Here is a 22,112-nt window from a genome sequence, read left to right as displayed (position 1 = left end):
TACCTCATTTGGACGATTTTTCTCACTTGGTGGAAAATTCTTCACCCATTCAATCAGTCATCTCTCCCATCGAACCCATAGTCACGGATTCCTCTCACCCTTCCACATCATCATCCTTACCTTCAATTGATTCAGTTCCACCTCCCAATCAAATTGTGACAAGATCACAAACTGGTTCTTCACGGCCTAAGCAATTCCCAGATTTCGTTACCCACTACTCGACCCGACATCCCATATCTGCCTTGACCACGATTTCTTTACCTAAAGAACCATTGAATTTCTCACAAGCAATAATTTCTGCAGATTGGAAAAAGGCAATGGATGAAGAAAATATGCTGTTTTACTTGCCAATAACATATGGAACCTTTGTCCCCGACCTACTGGCCATAATATTATTGACACTAAGTGGGTCTATAAGACTAAACAGAAGGAGGATAGTTCTCTTGATCGTCGGAAAGCACGCTTGGTGGCTAAGGGATATAATCAAATTAGTGGCATTGATTTGTCTGAGACCTTTAGTCCTGTTATCAAACCTACCACTGTTCGCATTGTTTTGACTCTTGCTGTACACTTTGGATGGTATATCAAACAATTAGATGTGTCCAATGCCTTTCTTCATGGCACTCTTGATGAAGAAGTTTACATTTCTCAACCTCAAGGCTATGTTGATCCACAACATCCACATTATGTATGTCGACTTAATAAGGCCCTTTATGGATTAAAACAGGCTCCTAGAGCTTGGTTTAATCGATTCTCTCAATGTCTGGTGGAACTCGGATTTATAGGATCTATGGTTGATCACTCTCTTTCCACTTATCACCAAATTGATGTCCATATTTTTATTTTGGTCGATGTGGATGACATTCTTATTACAGGATCACATAACTCATTCATTGCCTCATTGATTCAACAATTAAAATCTGAATTTGCCTTGAAGGATTTGGGGTCTCTCCATTACTTTCTTGGAATTCAAGTCACCCGTGACTCCCATGGCCTACATCTCCGTCAATCCAAATACATATTAGAGGTTTTAGATCGTGCTCATATGATTGGTGCCAAGCCATATTAGCACCATGTACCTCAGGTTCAAAGCTTGCTGCATCTAGTGGTGATCCTCTTCCTCGTGCCATTGAATATCGTCAGATTGTTGGTGCTCTCCAATAATGCACTCTTACCCATCCAGAAATTGCTTACTCTGTCAATCAGCTTTGCCAACATCTTCACGCTCCTACTACTACACATTGGATGGCCGCTAAACGGGTCCTTCGCTATCTTAAAGGAACGATTGATCATGGCCTTTCTTTCATCAAGGGAAATCTTCACTTACAAGCACTTAGTGATTCTGATTGGGCGGGTGATTTAGATGACTGCCGCTCCACCACAGGCTTTGGTATCTTCTTAGGTCCTTGCTTAATTTCTTGGTGTGCAAAGAAGCAATCGGTCATTGCTCGATCAAGCATTGAGGTGGAATATCGGGCTTTGGCAATGACTGTTGCTGAACTCTATTAGATTAGGATGGTACTTAAAGATTTACTGGTTCATCTTCAACGTGTTCCAACTGTTTGGTGTGATAATTTGGGTGTTATTGCCCTTGCTTCCAATCCCATTTTTCATGCTCGCACTTAGCATGTGGAGGTGGATGTTCATTTTATTCGGGAGAAAGTTTTAAATAAAGATGTTGTTGTTAAGTTTATCTCTACATATGACCAAATTGCTAATATTTTCACAAAGGGCCTGACTTCTTCTCGGTTTCCCTACCTCAAGGCCAAGCTCATGGTTCGTCTTCCCCCTGTTCGCTTGCGAGGGAATGTTAAGGAAACTGACAATTAGCAGTATACCATACAAGAAGAAGCGTGATTACTTGATTACAGCATAGCTTGATTAGAGGAAAACTTGATTACAGGAAGACTTGATTATAGCATAATTTTCTTCTGTCATTCCTTAATTCTTTCCCCTTAATCTTGATTCTTTCTTTGTACAATATGTAGACTTCACTGTAAAACTCCTATATAAGGATATGTACTTTTGGTCTTGGAATATATCAAATCAACACCATTTTTATACAATTCTTTCACTTCCTACATTAAAGATTTTAAGTTATATTTATGAAAAAACTAGTAAGCTAGCTTGCATGAATTTTTATTTGAAACATAATGAACTAGTAAGCTAGTCACTACAAATAATAAATCCAGATGACCATTTTATGACAAAAAAGGATTCGATTTTTAGTATTATTGTTTTCTCCTCCATTCTTGAAGTCTGGACATTTAATTTGAGGAGTGTTGTCAAAAACTATAAATCTGGTTTTTGGAGTAAATTATACACTCTTCTCGGACAGGATCAATCATGTTCTAAATCGATCCAATAATTGTCTAAAATTGATCTCTATTCTAATTTGTGAGCAAAATGATCTAATTAAAATCTTGGAGTAGCGTAGGAAGGTGAACTTAATCTCATCCTACAGTGGTCGAGATATATAAAATAGGGAGTACTTTTTTAATCTTTTGATTTAGATTTAGCCCTATTTGACAATCATTATTTCAAAAAAAAAAAATTTTCTACACGCTCATTTTCAATCATATATTCACACAATAAAATATTCTGTACGTAAACTCAATTTTTTATTTTTTATTTTTTATTTTTTTTTACTTTTTAATCAGACATTATCTTAAAACTCACCGTTCAAAACATTATTTTCCCCAGATAATGATCATCACACAGGAGCTTAACTGAGATCACTTATTTTGTAGATCCAAAATTAACGTGAGGGACTGCAATCTTTGTGATTCTTAGTGGATTTTTCAAGTCAAGAGGGTTGGGGATTTCCCATTGACCATTTTATCTTATTAATAGATTTTGATAAAAATGATAAAATACGTGGTTGATAACCGATAAAAGTTGGAAGTCTCATAAAATGTGTAATTTAGATTAAAGTTTGACAAGTTGGTTTTAGTAAAATTTTGTCAAACAAGGGCTAAATAACCATATTTATTCCATGAAATTGACTTTGAGCAAAACTGAATACTGGAAACTAAAAGTTTCAAGGTAAATTCTATGTATTATTCCCTGTGTACAGAAAAAAATTCACAGAATGTTTACAGGGCTTTCACATGGGGGTGGACCTCATGTGAATATTTTATTGCAAAAAATAAATCACACCACCCTACTGTTGTGGGTTATCTATAAGACTAGATTGGTTAAAATTCCACTGCATATTTTTCCTAATTCACAACTTTTGAATGACCTCCACTTTCATCTAGAAATCCAAGTTGAAAAAAATAATAATAATAATAAATAAAATTAAAAATTAAAAATTCAATCGTTCGTGAAGTCCATCGCCTTGCTTCAGTCCATCCACAGCATATGTCTACATGATATGATCATACGAAGCAGGATAACATTGTCATCATTTGCAGATATCAGATCAAGCCATTAGTAATAAATACTATAAACATGAAACTAAGCTTTCCAATATTATCACCAATAATTACCGCCCATCTTTTGTTTGAATGACTTTAATGACTTAGCACAAAAGGAGACCACAAAACCTGAAACGTCAAAAATTCTAGCAATATTTGATAGAGAAAAGTTTCTTGGATGGGGGCATAACCCTTGACGCTTGAGCCCACAACCCATATATCATCTCTCCACTAATGCCTTGTGAAAGTGAAAGATCAAACTTGCTGTCACCCATGTCGTGATCTTGAAATTGTGAGAGATATAGAGCGGGAGAGAGTGAGAACAAGAAACCAGTCAATCAGATAGTATATTATAAATTATGCTTTGTTAGGCTATATGTATGATTTAAATTTCCATAATTCCATTCATAAGAAAACTCTTTCTGGTTTCTATCTGATAATCTTCTCCAACTACCAGTTATGGTGAGTCTTTCACTTTCTCTTTCTCCCACGGGATTAGTCTCTCGACTAACGTGTTGTGTCATTTGAACAGGAGAACGACACTAAGACGGGGTACGACGCTATAGGCCCATGTAAAATCAAAGAGAAAGGAGGATTCAAAGCAGCCTCTTTCATTTATGGTAAGACATAGTACTTCAACATATTCAAATATTCTTTTATACAATGTGCTTTACAATCCCTCTTGAGAAATTTTGTGTACCCCTTCTTTCTTAGAAAAAGCACGAACTTTTTACATAATTGATTAGATCACCATCTTTTGGCTAACCAAGCTTCTTGTTTATAATGCTGTTTGATGAGCTAATTCTGCATTATTATTTTGTTGTGTAGCCTTGGTGGCATTAGAGAACATGGGTTCTGTTGCTAATATGGTGAGTTTGGTGTTGTACTTTTTTCTGAAGATGCATTTTGATCTATCTGGCTCAGCAAACACTCTCACAAACTTACTGGGATCGACTTATTTGCTATCTGTCGTTGGTGGCTTCATTTCGGACACTTATCTTAATAGATTCAACACCTGCATAACTTTTGGTATCCTCGAAGTGCTGGTAAGTTAAGCTCGATACAATTATAACTCATTCTAAAGTATTATTGATTTTTTTCCTGCAAGATTCACTTAAGACCGGTCGATGGCTGTCATTGAACTTTTAGTGAAATTTCATTTCATTCATTTTGTTTAAAGATCCTAACCGAACTTGAACTACGTTACAAATTCGTTGACTTTGTAAATATTAATTAATTTGATTAATGGAAAATGCACTTGCCATGTATGCTACTACATCCATTTCTCAGTTAGTTGACTAATAATATTGATAGATTAATCAAGTTGTGATTTACTAGCCAGTTCAATGTAAAGATTTATTTCAGTGACCAACCTGAAACAAAATGAACCAACGAGAGAATTCGTGAAAATTCATTGAAGTTGAAAGATCAACGGGTTCTTAATCCTTTAAATAATGTAGTTAAAGAAAATATTAAGAAAATAAAAGAAATTAAAAATCAAGTCTTGGTTACTGTGTTCCCAAAGTATGTTCTTAATACGAAACTGATCTCTTGCTCCCAGTTGATAGGATGAAAACTTTCCTATGCTGATGTAGCCAAAGAATCTTAACTATGGTTCTATGAGTTTAAGAGAACCGTAAGTAAAATTCTATTGCCACGTCAACGGTGGAAAGTTTTTATCCTGACCACTGGCAAAAATCGGGCTTAGTTCTTGGTATATATGAATTAGTGTTGTTTGTAGAATGTTTTTCTAGGTGATGTGAAATAACAACTAATATCCTTAATATTTTCCCTTTAGGCCCTACTGATGATGACAATTCAAGCTCATAATGAAAGTTTGCAACCAGAGGCTTGTGGCAAGTCAAGATGTGTAAAAGGTGGTATAGCAGTCATGTTCTATGCTTCACTTTGTTTGTTAGCATTAGGCACTGGTGGGGTCAAGGGTTCTCTTCCTCCACTTGGTGCTGAACAATTTGATTCAAAAGATCCAAAAGAATCCAAGGCTCTTGCTAGCTATTTCAACTGGCTTTTGCTCAGCTCAACAATTGGGTCCTCCATTGGTGTCACTGTCCTAGTATGGGTTAGCACCTCCAACAACAATAATGGTTGGTGGAAAGGTTTTCTCATTATTTCCATTACCACTTTCGTTGGTTATGTTTTTCTAATCCTCGGAAAGCCTTTTTACCGCCTTGAAGTCCCCGGAGACAGCCCTATCATAAGAATTGCACAGGTAAACAACTATATTGTCTAAATGAAATTGTTCTCCTACCCATTTGCTGTTATGACATATCAAATGAGAACCTTACTTACGATTCTTTACAAATGTGAGAATCCTAAGTAAGGTTCTCTTCAAAGTGAGCAAGGTAAGACTTTCCACTATGGGCAAAAGAACATGAGTTATTGTCTAAAAGCTTAACTTGAGTTATAGTTTCATAGTCACTCATTTATAAAAGTTATGCACATATTACGACTTTTAACAAAAATAAATAAATAAGTTTTGCAAGTGATAGGACTTGTTCAAAGATACAATTTAAATAATTATGTTTGTTCCTACTAAAATGGTACTGCACTTATAAGATAAGGATTTTCAATAATTTATAGACAGTAACTAGTGTAGTAGGCCTAATCCCATATGTTGAAAACTTAAACAAAGATGTAATTATAATAATATATTACGTACTTCAATTTTCTAGGTCTCTATCTATATTAATCTATAAAATACGTACTTTATAAGTGAATTTTTTTGGTGAATTTTGCAAGTGTATGTATATAAAGCTTTCAATGTAACAAGTGCCCACGTTTTAAGAGTACTTAATTTATATTCACAGGTAGTGGTTGTGGCAATTAAAAATCGAGGATTGTCACTTCCAGAGAACCCCAATGAACTGCATGAGATTAATGAGAAAGAATTTGTCTCGGCAGAAGCCAAAATTGCTCATACAGAACAATTCAGGTGACCTTCAGTTCTTTCTTATATACACTGTTCATTTCAAAATAATATCTATAAATGATAGTTAAAAAAAATTTCATGAAAACTATTAAAATAAATTTAAAAAATGGACATAGTACAAGGTAAAGTTAGCTGCCCCTTGGCATGATATGTAAGTAGGCTGCTCCGCTTTGTAACTACAGTCTTTGTGTTGCTGTTGTAGATATAGTAATAAGTTTGATAATTAAGCTGATTATGATTAATTTCGTAGTTAAACTATCTTTAATTCGTAAATGGATCTCATGACTTGAGGCAGATGCCTAGATAAAGCAGCAATTCTTGGAGAAAATGCAAAGCCAACACCTTGGACAGTTTGTACAGTGACACAAGTTGAAGAAGTTAAGGTTCTAACAAGAATGTTGCCAATCATAGCCAGCACAATCCTATTGAACACATGTTTGGCACAGCTTCAAACATTTTCGGTCCAACAAGGCTCCCTAATGGACCGAAGACTCGGCTCTTTCCAAGTTCCTGCACCATCAGTCCCCGTCATTCCCCTAGCCTTCATAATGATCCTAGTCCCTATTTACGAAATCATTTTCGTGCCCTTCGCACGAAAAATCACCAAGCATCCATCCGGGATCACGCAGCTTCAGCGTGTTGGCATCGGCCTAGTTCTCTCGGCCATTTCAATGTCTGTGGCAGCCCTGGTCGAAGTGAAAAGAAAGAACCAATTCTTGAAAAATCCCACAAAGCCTATTAGCCTCTTTTGGTTATCATTCCAATACGCCATTTTTGGGATAGCAGATATGTTCACCTTAGTCGGTTTGCTCGAATTTTTCTACAAGGAAGCACCGGCCGGGATGCGATCACTCTCTACTTCATTTACATGGATTTCACTTTCATTTGGCTATTTCTTGAGCAGTGTCTTTGTGGATATCATTAATTCTGTCACCAAAAGAATATCTCCAAGCAAAAAGGGATGGTTATACGGACAAGACTTGAACAAGAACAACTTGAATCTTTTTTACTGGTTTTTGGCCATCCTAAGTTGCCTCAACTTTGTTAATTATCTTTATTGGGCAACATGGTACAAGTACAAAACCGAAGATACAGCAAATACTTCTGGCATGGACAAATCACCGTCCATCAGCGGTGTACCATTGATCAAGCCAGCTGAGATTGAGGTATCTAAGACTACAAATGGAGGGTCCACGGTTGACCCCACCCAGGAAATCAGTTGGAAAAACAACCAAGTTTTTGAATCTGATCAAGCCATGTGACAGACAAGAAAAGGAAGATTAACACTAGCATGGATCAAGATATATAATTGCGTGTTCCTCTCATTTTATATATTTCTTTTTGTGTGTGTGTGTGTGTTTTTCCCCCTTTGATATATATTGAGAAAAGCATTTTGACAGTGTGGATCAGTGAATGTCATACTTATTATTCATCGCCTGTAAGGGCTAGTATTATACAAAAAGGGCCTTAATTATTATGGTAAAAAGAGCATAAAGAAAATGATTTGTTTAAGGATTATAATTACTCCATAGCGCTGCGTGTTCTCTCTTATACCACTTGTTAAACTAGATACACATATCGAAATAGAACATAATATATCAAAAATTGTACATTAACAACGATCTTTTGAACCACATTTATATAAATTGCAAAGTCTTCTTGATCGATTACGATTGATATGCACATGTGCACTCACATAGTTATTCACTGGGAAAATTATCTAGAAACCTGAATTTAAATATTAATTTTCAAAGAACAAGAGATTAAATTTCATTTTCACAAATCAGGTCTTAAATAAATTTTAATAATTAAAACTAATAAAAATATAACTACAAAATCTAATACACGTATTTATCGCATCTAACCCATTACCCCACCCACACCAAGAAATTTTTGTCCTCTCTCTACCCACTCTCATCTCTCTCTCTCTCTACATTTCTTATTCTCTCTCTAAAATTGCCACTTCCCGCCATTTCTCTCTCTCTACACCAACCCTTCCCCAGCAAACAACTACAGCGTTGAGGCGCGACATTGAAGTACATGTACAGATCCGTCTCTTCGCCTAAGTAGATGCACTAGGATGGTTGCACCGTCGGAGGAGTTGAGACACGGTGATAAGGACTAAACTCTTCTCCGGCGTTTCGGCGACAATTTGGACTTTTTGTGTGGTGTTATGGACTTTTGTGTGGTTTTACCAATCATATGATTTTTTGGTAAATTTTTTGACATGTTTTGTTGCGGTTTTTGAGATTGTTATTGCGCAGGCGATGATAGTGTGCTGTGGTGGTATTGACCGGGGGGTTTGTGGGTTTTTTTGGTGGGGATGGCAGTTGGTTCGGTTTAAATGGAGAGAGGAAATGATGGAGGTGGTGGTGTTCTGTGGGTGGTGCAGTGGTGGTGTGTTGTGGGTTGCGTGGCGCAATAATGGTGTGTTGTGGTGTGGTGGTGGTGGCGACGAGTTTGTGGAATTTTTTGTGGTGGTGGTGGTTGGGTGTGGTTTAAATGGAGATAGAAGAGATCGTAGTGGTGAGGTCACTGGTGGCAGCAGAGACACGGTGGATGAGGGAGGCCAATGTAGTGCTAGATAATTGAATTTTCTCAATTGAAAAGTCCTCCATTACTTCGATTGTGTGTTTGCTATTAGAAGAGAAAGAAAGAGAGATTTTGCCTCTTTTTAGCAATTGTCAGAAATTTAGAGTTGGCAAAAATGCAGTGGCCTATCCTTCATCTAGCCTTGTCTTCTGGGGCTAGGAAACGTCATTTGTATCTCGATCATTACTTTGAAACAAGAGCAAATTATGATAAAGGTCGCGATGAGTGCATATTTGTTTGTGGTGACGTCATGTGACCAAATTTATGTTTGTTGTGACTATTTATGACCAATTTTGTGTTGATTGTGACCAACTGTGACATGAGATTGACTTTCTCACAAACAGTCACATTGAATGCAATTTTGGTTACAATTAGTCACACCGAAGACAGAGTTGATCACTGTTAATTACAAATAACATGGGTCGGTGAATTGGTTACATACAATCACAAATTCTATTATTGCTTTGAAATAGGAGCAAATTATGATACGAGTCGCAATGAGTGCATAATTGTTTGTAGTGACCCCTTGTGACCAAATTTGTGTTTGTTGTGACTATTTGTGACCAATTTTGTGCTAATTGTGACCGGTTGTGACATAAGATTGACCTTGTCACAAACAGACACACTGAATGTAATTTTGGTCACAGTTAGTCACACCAAAAACAGAGTTGGTCACGGTTAATCACAGATAACATGGGTCAGTGAATTTAGTTACATACAATCACAAATTAGACGATCTTGTACAGTCACACTGAAAATAAATTTGATCACAAATAGTTGCATATATTCACAGATCTAATAGAACTGATCATATATCACAGATTTAATAAAATTGGTCGCAAGTCATTGCCTAAAAAAAAGGTACAACGTCAGTTGCCGAAATGGTCATAAGGAGGTTGCCAGAGACCATTGCAATTGTCGCTGGAGGTAGGTTGGGGTCGCCAGAGCAGTCGTCGAAGTTGTCATCGGAGAAGTCGTTGGAGATGGGGTGGGGCCGCCGAAGGTGGGATGAGGCGGAGAGATAAAGAGAATTGTTTGAATTTAAATTTTAAAATTTGGTGTGGTGGGGTGGGGTGGTGGTGGAGTAGGTAGATTAATTATATTATATTATTATTAAATATAATAATTTCATTTATCACCTTATTTTTGTAAAATTTTAGGAAGTTTGTTAGTTTAGAAATATGATTTTTATATGTAGGATATATGTGGTCTTCCCTTATTCACTGCATCTAGAGCATTGGTCTAAAACCACGAGGTGTACCAAGCCCAATATTTAGTTATAATTACAAATAATTAATTGGGCGTCCAAGCTTTGTTAAGCTATAGTCCAACTAATTTAATAATTTAAAACGGTAAATTAGGCCCAGCACGGCCCTCATGCTATGAAGTTGAATGATACAGTCTTTTAACTTTTTCCCAAGACGTACTTAATACGGTATTAACTAATATTCATCTGAGGACAACCTTAATGGCATTTTGAACTTGGTGGAATTCATAAGGGACGCATGACCGAAAACTAAGATAGTGGAGCATTATTTCATCACTTTCTTGAAATTGCTGTCATTTTTCTTAATTTTACACAATTTTTTTTTTCAAAATCTTTTCATATTATTTTTCAAAAGACCTCGAGGTATTTTTGTAAGTTGCCCAATTTAAAAAGTCTAATCAATGTTAGTATAACACAAAAAATTCAAAGAAAAAAATGTGTTGTATATGATTAATTAGTCGTCTTAGTGTGAGCAGTCAAGTAATTATCCCATGACATGAAAAATAAATATTTCTATTGATAGAGTTCCTCGTGAATATCCTTCGTTAGACTTTAGTAGATGATAGAAACATGAGTTATTAATGTATATAACTCATTATAATGTCATTAGGAAGTAAGACAACTCGTTAAGTTTTTCTCTAAGACGGTCGATACATGGTTTAGGAGACCTATAAACTCCTTATATGTATCTTCTTTGATGGGAATAAAAGATTGTAACGTTTCATCTGTGCAAGCATTTGTCTTGAATAGTAGATAAATCGTCTTGAATTTACAGCTTTTCCATTGTATGGCTTTATAGGACTAACAATGCAGTGCTTGGCATAGTAAATGTTACTATGTGACCTTCTTTTAACTATTTTTTTAATTTCAAAATTAAATTATTTTAGGCGAGATGTCATATTTTAATAATAAAACAAAAAATATATATATTAAGGCGAGTGCATGACTTGACCTCCCCAACTAATGATGCAATAAAGGAGCCATGCATTAATGACACTTTGAATGCATCCCAAATGTGCTTGGACAATGCTAGACAAATAAGGTCACATCGGCGCTCTCCGTCCAAGGGGGACACAGAGAGAGATGAGTGGGAGTATAATAAAAAATATGACTTCATGAATAAATGAAAATTGTGGAGGGGAAAAAAAACTGCAGTTATACTTTGGGTCGGCCTTGAAAATTTTGAGGCTCCAGGTAACAAATTATATATGAGGCCCTTAGGCATAATTTTAAAACAAAAAAAAAAGTAACAATACTTATGAAACGGAGATAATGCGTCACATGAGCAAAGTTAAGACCATTTGTAAAAGGTTGAAAAAGAACTATCGATCTGCACATCAACAATATTGATATTTATACCAATTTCCTTCTCAATTCAGCTACTTACTAGATCAAAATCTCAATAAAAAGCCTATTTCAACTATATTTAAAGTATGTCTTTAGCACAACAGTTTCACCAGCAAATTGCTTTCTGAATAAGTAAAATTTGGTAGTGAAAAAAGTAGCTTTTTTTAGCAAAATAAGTGAGGTAAAAGCTAAACCAAAGACGCTGTAAATTATAGCGAAGTAATTAAAAAAAAAAAAGTTCATGAACAGAGAATCAAGGGCAAGAATTCAAAAAATGAAAAGAAAAATCAAGAATTTGATTAAAAATTATACAGATCAAAGTTGACCTTAGAAACAGTTTTCACTATGTCTTCCATCTTCAAGATCCAAGACATGAATAGCCAAACAATCCCTTGGGCTCGAATGAAGACAAAGAAAATTGCTTAGAAACCATGGCCAGACAACTCCTTGGAGTCTCAATTTTCTTCCTTAATGGCTTAGAAACCATTCTCTTCTTTCCTGGAATTCTTCATCGGCAGAGTGTTCCCTAGCTAAAATCCATAGGTTTTTTTTAGGCTTTGGTGCTGGTTGTAAATATATGTGGGCTGAATGATATTTATGAGCCCCCAAAAAATTGGAGGTCCGAGGCCATGGCCTAGTTGGCCTTAGGCCAAGGCCAGCCCTTGCTGGACTCATACTTATGCCCCCAGAAAGGTACTCTTGTTGGAGATATGGACGAAAATTTTAAAGAAAAGAAAAGATAGAAAAATAATAAAAACACATTCAAAGTGCATTTGCTAGCGTGATTATGAATAAAGTGTGATAGAGAATAGCATTCTTCAAATTCAGTGAAAAATCGAAATAACTACGAGTAAAGTGAAATAAGTTAAGCTTATACGAATTATTCTAGGCAAACAAGGCCACGTTGACCTTGTTGATTGTTATTTGATCTAGGTCGTCTTCTTTTTCCACCTTTTGCATATGCATACCAAAATTGTTTCTTACTCTAGATTTGGAGCTCATGGGCTTAACTTGTAACTATTGAAATTTACGAGACAATTATGAATAGGTGTTAACTAGAAAGGTTTTCAATTGCTGCGACGACTAACAGCGACTCTTCACATGTAAATAGTGCATATTAGAGAGTCATTTTGTTTCGAATTGAATGTGACTATTCAAAAATGTACATTATAAAAAGTCACAACTATTTGATATGGTACGATCTAGACCGCTAAATATGAAAAGATTGATCTAATAGTCTATTTTTATTTAAATCAAAAGATGCAGCCATTTCGAAAGGCACTGAATGGACCCCTAATACCATATTTCCTACACCAAATCAATTCAAGAAAACTGATTTCTAAATTCTCTTACTACTTCAAACTATTTTGTCATATTTATTTTGCTGAAATAGAAATTATATTTGAATTATATTTCAAAAACAAAATTCCTTTCAACCAATTTGGTTGGTATCTATTCCCGTTGGTGAAAAATACCATCAACACTTTGGTCCGTCTAGCAAAATTGATATTGTGCTATATTAATTTAAAAAAAAAAAAATCGTTGTATCTTTGGGGGCAAATACCCATTTGATCATAGAAGGTGGCGAAAATTTATCTTAAAAAGATTTGTAATAGCATAACTCGCGTCGTTTCATCTCATTCTATTTTCTAAATTTTAATAAGTATTAATTTGTCCATATTTTCTTGCTCGTATCTTGGTTTCAGTAGGTCGAAATTCTATCCAATATTTTACACAATTAATCACAATTTTGTCATATTTGCATATAAGTTAACGGAATATAATTCATGCAACAATTTTCCAACCGTCTCTATTTTGGAGTCTATAAATTTAAGTCCAAAACTTCTAAGTAGCATCTTCTACCTCGTATCTTGGTCAATGACTCAATTTCTTTTGTAGTTTTAGTTGGACTATGCACCTTATATATTGTGTTGTTTAAATTTATCAAGGGTATAAATTTTGTTTCGAAAATTACTATATGTAAATGCACGTTTTCACAATTTTCACCCGTATTTAACATAGAGGCTCTTCATACCGTGAATTTGCATAATTAAGCAGAATGAGTTCAGACATAATTTCTTTTTTGCACCATCAAGCATTTAACAATCCATCCCCTAGCGACTGCGATGACTTTATGGTGTAGAGTTTAGACGAAAAAGTAATGAAGAATATATTCTTTGCTCATCTTCTCAAATAAAAAAACAAGGACGATGAAAAAATATAAGTCATCGGTTGTCCAAGAAAAAGAGCATCGATCAAAATAGACCTAAAACAAGCTCGTAAGCTAGTGTGGAGCCTTCATCTACTAATTATGCATCCCTATGGTCAATCTTGCTTAGGATGAGAGCGTTTTGTCCAAGTTGAGGTTTGCTGTTCAATTTTGTTATCTAATTGGTTGTCCAACCAGTTAATTATTAATATGTCATTAATAATTAACATATCATCTCAAATTTAACGTCATTAACTTCATCACTAATTCACTAAATTGATGGCGTGTTAATAATTAATTGGTTTAACAACCAATTGAACAATTCAATAGGATAGCATATCTCAACTCATTTTGCCCTCGCCAAAACTCATTTCACCCTCGCCAATTTGATGATAAATTTTTAGTTATCTCTGGCAAAGATGCTTAAGAAAACATTATAGTCGTTCAATTAATTTGTATAATTCTTTTCTTGAAATTTTCTTCATTGTTCCATTTTGTCATTGTAGGCTCTTTGTGTTTCGTATCTTCTGTTGGCCGCGGAAGGTCCGATATCACTTATTGATCCCAAATGGGATTGTAAAGAATGAGATTTAATGATAATATTGAAATAAACAAGATCACACCACAAAAACAAGATTTAAAGTAAAGAAGAACAAGAAAAGTTAATCGCAGAGGAACAATGTTTATTACTAAACAATATAAAGAAAACAAGTACAACTTAGCAAAATTGCTTCTTACAAAACTCTCTAATAAATTTGACAGAAGAGCTTTGTAAATTGCTTCTTACAAAACTCTCTAATAAAATTGACAGATGAGCTTTGTATTTATAGACCAACCCTAAAAGAGTCCTAAAAGGCAAAAAAATATATTACAATAAGGAGACCCAATTTCAACAAAATTTTGTTGCCTTTTGTTGGATACAATTAGATTCTCTTTCCAAGTAAAAGTCTAATTACGCCTCTTCATTCTCCTAATTTGAGTTACATTTCTAACAATCTTCACCTTGACTCAAATTTCGGTTTAACGAACGAAACTCCTAGTTTTCAAATCCGTCTCCACCAAAATTAATTGGACTCTTCAACACGTGCAACGAATAAAACTCCTAGATTTCAAATCCGTCTGCAGCGAAATGAACTGGCCGAATCTCCTCAACACAGTAATCAGTCTATATAAACCAAATACGCGTCCTCTGCCCGACGTCCACAACCGACACTTAAACACAAATCCAGGGTTCCCAAATCCACCAAAGAATTAATGTTCATCACACAAGGCGAAGCACACCTTGTAGCAAGAACTAAACCAGATGCTTGATCACAAGGGCCTTTGCTAAAACTATCGCCTTCAACGTTCCTAGAAGCATCCTAGACATTACTGATACCATGGTACTTATGCTCGATGAGTCCAACCCCGACAACTGAACACAGTGTACTCGCTGAAATTGGTAGCAAAGTGGAATCACCAACGCTCTCCCTAGCAGTGTTCTAAACCGACTCAGAGCCTAACCCTAGAGATACTGTACCAAAATGAACTTCCACCACGGTACTAAACTTGTCAAAATATCTCCTAAAATGTTCTGCACTCTCTTGCAAAATGTATAACTAGAATCTTCTCCATCCTTCTAGTACAACCTGGACTCCCTTTAGGACCTTCAAGATTCCACCTCCTCTAAAGAATTTATACCCTTTTGCATCTAGGGCACTAAGCGAGATGAGATTCCTCTTCAGATTAGGAACATGTCGAACCTGGCCAAGTGTTCTAATCGTCCCATCCTACAACCGCAATCTGACTTGATCGATTCCAACAATACAACAAAACTGGTTATTTCTCATTACAACTCCACATTGCTGAGCAACCTCATATATCTGAAATAAATCCCTATCGAAACACATATGGTGTGAACATGCTGAATCAAGAATCCACTTCTCGTCAGGCCTAGATTCCACGTCATATACCACAATCAACATCACATCTCCTCCATCTAAAAAATCTTCAACTACATTGGTTTCATCTGAAGTCAAAGGTTGCGCGCCACGATTTGCAGCTAAATCACCTCTAGCCTGCAACATATTACAATCTTTCCAAATATGTCCCTTCCTTTTGCAGTAGTAACAGTACACATTATTAAAGTTGACTCTCGATCTGCCTCTCCATCGATCACCTTGAGATACAAAAACTTCATCATCCCTTGATGTAGCTCCAATCAAATGTTTCATCTTCTCCTTTGACTGCAAAGCATCATAGATATCATCTAGTCAAAGTATCTTGACTATAGAAGATTGTGTCCCGAAACGACGCATAAAACTAGGCAGCGAACACAATAGGATCAAGGCAAGATCCTCTTCGTCGTACTTAAACTTCAACATTTTCAAATCTGTAACTATTTCCTTGAACACAGCAATGTGATCTTCCAACAATCTTCCTTCCGTCATGCATTGGGAATACAGCTTTTGCTTAAGAGCCAGTTTACTGGTCAGATTCTTAGTCATACATAACTACTCTAGTCTCAACCACAAAGCAGTCGTTGTCTTCTCCTTCAAGACATCCTGCAGAATATTGTTGGATAAATGAAAATGAATCAACGACACAGCGTTCCGATCCTTTCGTCATTTCTCCTTCGTTATCCAATCAGTTGGCATCCTGTCAAAACCCAGCAACGCATCTTCCAAATCCAACTGCGCCAAAACAACCCTTATCTTTACTTGTCACAACGAGAACCTTGTATTGCGATCTAATTGCAGAATATCATACTTCAACCCAGCCATCCCAAAAAATCTCAACCAATCTTCGAAAGGAACCAAACTTTGATACCACTTGTTCGGCGCGAAAGCCCCGATGCCACTTGTTGATTCCAAACCGAATTGTAAAGAATAAGATTTAATAATAATATTGAAGTAAACAAGATTACATCATGAAAACAAGATTTAAAGTAAAGAATAACAAAAAGGTTTAATCGCAGGGGAACGATGCTTATTACTGAACAATATGGAAAAAACAAATACAACTTAGCAAAACTGCTTCTTACAAAACTGTCTAATATAAATTGATAGAAGAGCCTTATATTTATAGGCCAACCCTAGAAAAGTCCTAAAAGGCAGGAAAATATATGACAATTAGGAGACCCAATTTCAACAAAATTTTGTTTCCTTTTATTAGATGCAATTAGATTCCCTTTCCAAGTAAAAGTTTACTTACGCATCTTCAATCTCCTAATTTGAGTCACATTCCTAACATCTTCTGTGCATTTCATCCCAAAAAAAATTTAATGACATTGGCAATGTCTTCCTCGAAGTCGGAGCCTTAGGTTAGAATAGTTAAGCTTTGTGGTCGAGTTGAGTTGATCAAATTTGAGAAAACTAACGTCGTGGATCCAATGGATATACGAATGCAGACTAACAAGAGGCCATTGAAGAATAGGAGGAGGAGACTAAAGAGTGGGTACCAAGACAAGGGTCTCAGTTGAGCATTTTTCAAGTGTTTAGAGACAATCTTGAGGAACAAGTCAACGAGGACTTGGAGTAGACGAAGGAGATCTACTTTGATGCCCATCTTGAAGCCAAAAGAAATTATCAAAAGGAATTTTATGTTGAAAAACCTCATCAATGATCTCCTCGAAAGCTTCCTACGAAGATCGGTGGTAGAAGGGAGAGATCGTGTTAAATAGATATCCCTTGATCAAGTGAAGCAATTAAAACCTCAACCGAAGGACAAACAATTTAGGTAGTTGGAAAATGAGATTTTCTGTTGTTTGAACTACATTTTCGGAGATAGCGTATTTTGGAATATTGACTTTTCGAAGAATATGTGGTTAAAAAGGAAGGAAAAATTTTAAATTTACACATAAAATTATTAAATGAGAAAATGTGTAGTTGAAATTAAATTTCCAAAAAAAAATGATTTTTTGAAAAAATGAAGGTCAAACATAGACTAGCTAGGTACATTTCTTGACATATATACTTTCTTGCCATGTCTTAAAATGCCACTATCAATGAAGTTGGATGTGATTCTATGGGGTTGATGGGTTATTAGTATGTCATGCTGAGATACAGTCACCTTTCGATATCGAAGGATTAGATTTAGAGGAGGTGAGATGATCTGAGCGAGTTCAAAGGGACAAACCATACCCTTATAAGTATAGTTTATGAACATTTTGGTATCATAGGTGTGGGCGAAGGGCTTATATGTTGATAATTTTATTGGAATGCCTAATCTTATGCGTGAAAAAATAAATAAATAAAATTAATAAAATTAAAAATTAAAAATAATAAATAAATAAAATTGTGAGCCTTGCCAAGTCTCTTTACACCTCTATTCGTGTACCACTTAGCAATAGACCACAGCAAACAAAATGTGACTCGATAACGAGACAGAATCATAGATTTCCTAGACAAACAATTCCCTTCGGGTCACCATACATAATCATAGAATAATAATATTCATATAAAGTATATGACATGACGCTCTTGTTTAATTGGGATTAAAATTAAATTTTTATAGAATTTTAATAAAAGTTGATAAAATATATAATTAAAAAGTTATAGATCTCATGAACTCTGTGGTTTAAATTAATTATTGACTTTAACCAAGACTAAAATATTAATTTTAATTCCTATCAAACAAGGGCTAAACAATAAATTCAATAAAATAAGTTTCATATCATACATTTAGCCCTTGCTTAGTACAAATTAAGCCTCTGTCTATTTCGCATTCTTTCCTCCATTAAAATAAAAAAAATATGATCGTTATTCATCACATCAAACCACCATATTTGAATTTCCATCTTTTGTGTGGAAGTCGTAATAACTATATTTTTCATTTTCATTTTTACATAAATAGAAAACAAACGGAGATTCTAATATAAGTCAAATATTTTAACAACTTTTTATCAAAATCTACTAAAAATTTTATTTTTATCTTTATCTCCATCAAACACGGCTTAATAAATCGGATCATTTCACCATATAATGTTATTCCAACGTTGGACCTTTGGTCGAATAATGCACTTGACTTTATTTTGGGCACGAGAAACATCTAAAAGTCATACAGCTCTACAGCTGTATCCCATACTAGCAATCAATCAGGCGGTGATCGTGATGAAATTCCACTCACCTATGCCGCCACGTTCTTTTGTTTTCTTTGCCTTTTTTATTTATTTTATTTTATTTTTATTTTTATTTTTATTTTTATTTTTATTTTTATTTTTTCTTAAATTGCAATGTAAAATTTTCGAAATAAATGCATAATTTGGTCCACATAACAAATTTGCAAATGCGCTCACCAGCAGAAGTGGACACTCTACATTAGAAATTTACAAATTTGGTCTACATGTCATGCCCATAGAATAACATTACACCACGTCGAAATTCATTGATCGCAACATTTCAATACATGGCAAAAAGGTAGGTTATTAGGGCATCCACCTCATACTCGTTTTGATACCATTTATTATAGTTCACATACTTGAAGTATAGATATAATTAATATATAGATAATCCACTTCTCAAATTGTGTCAATTTTAATTTTGAACTGTTGCGCAGTTAATTAGTTATGTCATGACTTTCAATTGAGGAGTTGATTAGATCCCATTTAGAGATAAGTCGACGTAAGTATCACATCTGATTCGACGTACGTTTCTAAACAAATTTTTCACTCCAAGCCTATCTTCATTTTGTAGAGCTAACTAAAAGGCATGGTTGAGATCTCACTCCATACATTTCATACTATTTTTATAGCACAAAGTGGGCAGAGTGATTGAAGCTTCTTTTATGTCATTTTAGCTTTTGCTTCGCTTTTATTTTAAGATTCTAAACTTGTAGCACCAGTCACTCCTGGTATCTGCCAAGGGAAATTGTAGCATTAGTCTCTAACCTATTGACTTAGGAGCAAATCGATCTTCAATCTATTATTTTTGGCATTTGAGTCCTTAACCTATTACTTATGTAGTATTTTGTCCCTAATAGATGGATTCGGCAAAAAATTGCTGTTAAATAAACATTTGTCTTGTATATCTCCATTTTTAAGGGACACAACTGTGAAAAACAAATTAAAAAATGAAGAGGAAAAGAAATATATATTAAGCAAATCCCCACAAACCGTGTACCCATTGTCATTCCATATCATTTCCTTTCAATCCCACACTTTAGTAGGCATTTCGGCCCTACCTCACTACTTGTCAACCCAGTTCACNAATTTTTATTTTTTTTCCCCCTTTTTTTTTTTTTTTTTTTTTGTAATTTGGATTTATACTGATTGTTGCGCTTCTGGGATGTTTATATCTGCATTGAATAGATCTTGAATTTTTATGTTTAATTTTAGTGGTTTGTTGTTACTTTATCTTCTTGTTGATGGCTAGATTTCCATGTTGAAAATGACCATGTTTAGTTTCTTGGGGAGTAATAATTAATAAATTCAAAAAATAAAAATAAAAAATTATGGGTGGTATCTCAATGTACACGTATTCAACTGTCCAATGACTTGATTATTTGTATTTCATTTATGATTTATGTTACTTTACATCTGTCGTAGATACTTAACTAAATTTAGTGCCAGCCATCATTTCTGGTGGGCTATCATAATAAGCTGAGGCAAAATTTATGCTTTACAGAAAAATAAACTAATATGGTAAATATTACTGGAGTATCATTGAGATTAACGGGAAAATTAGCTTTGAACTTGATAACTCTTAGCCTGATCTCTCTCTTCGTGCTTAACTTTTGCAGTGTGTTTGGACGGAACATTACCTGGCTATCACTTGCATCCTGGGCACGGGGAAGGAGCAAACCGTTGGCTCATTGAATTGGAGGTTTGTCTGACAAGTCTCCTAATGAATATGTTCACACTTAGCTTAGCATTTTGAAAATATTTTGTTATTCTATTACTTTGTTAGTTTTACTCGCAGGACTTAAAGAAATTGGGTATTTGGCTGTTGAATTTTGTTAGTCCTAGGAGTTGAATGAAAGTGACTTGTTGAAATAAAATTTATGTACTTCATGTAGAAGCTCGATATCTTGAATAGTCCACGGGGGCATACTTAGATTAATCCTATTGAAAAAGGTCCTAATGATTGATGATTTGGGAGTATAGTTTTAAATGTAGGAAATGTTCGTGTATATAAATTGTTTCAAACTTTTTGATATTTCAATATTAACCAATGTTTGCCCATAGGTTTCTTCAGCGAAATATATTTTTAAGAGACATAGTAATGCTTTATTCACACAAAAAACTTATTTTCTGAAACCTTTGGCAGGGTGGAGGGTGGTGTAACAACATCAGAACTTGTGTTTACCGAAAAGGGACACATCGTGGGTCGTCCAATCTTTTTGAAAAGAAGATTCCATTCACTGGAATACTAAGCAACAAGGCTGAAGAGAATCCAGGTTCATTACTGGATAGTTTAGCATATTTTACTAATAACACTGATTTCTTCTTTCTTCTGTTTCAAGTTTGATTGGCAGCATTTTTTCTAATTTTGATTTCCATATCAGATTTTTTTAACTGGAATAGAGTAAAGATTCGATATTGTGATGGGGCCTCCTTTGCTGGGGACAGTGAAGATAAGGTTTACAGCATGCTGTGACATTTTGTTCTTCAGTTTTGTTTAAACACATGAGCATCAAGAAGTGATTTTTAAGAAATTTTTTGTGTAGGCTACCGGTTTGCAGTTCAGAGGACAACGTATATGGCTAGCTGCAATTGAAGACTTAATGTCAAGAGGAATGCACAATGCAGACCAAGTAATTTCTCACTATTCAATTAATGCTGTTTTCTTCCCATTCTCCCGCTTGATACTACATTTTGTGTTTCAGGCCCTTCTTTCTGGTTGCTCTGCCGGTGGTCTAGCATCGATTTTACATTGTGATGAGTTCCAAAGTTTCTTTCCTGGAAGCACCAAAGTGAAGTGTCTGAGTGACGCTGGATTATTTATGGATGCGTAATTTTTAACCTTCAGTTTCTTAGTCATCTCTCATTCTACTTTGAAATTCGTGTGTGCCAAACCCCACCCCCCTTCTTACATCTTTTTCTACAATATCCATTATGGGTTTGCAGGGTTGACATATCAGGTGGACATACACTGAGAGAATTTTTTGGTGGTGTAGTTAGCTTGCAGGGTGTTAAGAAAAACCTGCCAAGCTCTTGTACTGAACATCTAGATCCAACTTCGGTGAAGTCTTCCTCTTCTTGTTTTTATATCTTCCATTTCTCCCGTTGATTCTCACAGAGATCATATAAAATTTTATCATGTATTCCATTTATCATTTACTCTTTACTGCTTTTTTCCTTCTCAGTGCTTCTTTCCTCAGAATTTAATTGCCAACATTGAAACCCCGATG

At 35.1% G+C, this 22,112-nt stretch overlaps 2 protein-coding genes across 2 annotated transcripts; both read left to right on the top strand.

The window, feature by feature from the left end:
- Positions 1-3,624: 3,624 nt before the first annotated feature.
- On the top strand, positions 3,625-7,801 carry LOC111411776 (protein NRT1/ PTR FAMILY 4.5-like). Its single transcript, XM_023042375.1, has 6 exons — positions 3,625-3,881; positions 3,952-4,039; positions 4,248-4,465; positions 5,218-5,649; positions 6,248-6,372; positions 6,665-7,801. Exons 1-6 carry the CDS (start codon positions 3,879-3,881, stop codon positions 7,629-7,631), a joined length of 1,833 nt encoding a protein of 610 aa, XP_022898143.1. The 5' UTR covers positions 3,625-3,878; the 3' UTR covers positions 7,632-7,801.
- A 9,353-nt stretch (positions 7,802-17,154) lies between these two features.
- LOC111412509 (pectin acetylesterase 12-like) lies at positions 17,155-22,112 on the top strand (the record flags this gene model as incomplete). The annotated part of the gene is made up of 9 exons (XM_023043450.1): positions 17,155-17,233; positions 17,811-17,866; positions 20,474-20,584; positions 21,029-21,158; positions 21,267-21,340; positions 21,429-21,515; positions 21,588-21,712; positions 21,829-21,943; positions 22,068-22,112. Coding segments are annotated over exons 1-9 (822 nt in total), but the record flags the coding sequence as incomplete, so codon positions are not given.

Source organism: Olea europaea, chromosome 16 (genome assembly GCF_002742605.1).
Source record: "Olea europaea var. sylvestris chromosome 16, O_europaea_v1, whole genome shotgun sequence".
Classification (NCBI taxonomy): Eukaryota; Viridiplantae; Streptophyta; class Magnoliopsida; order Lamiales; family Oleaceae; genus Olea; species Olea europaea.
Note: the sequence above shows the minus strand (reverse complement) of the source record. Positions and strands in the feature narration are given on the sequence as shown.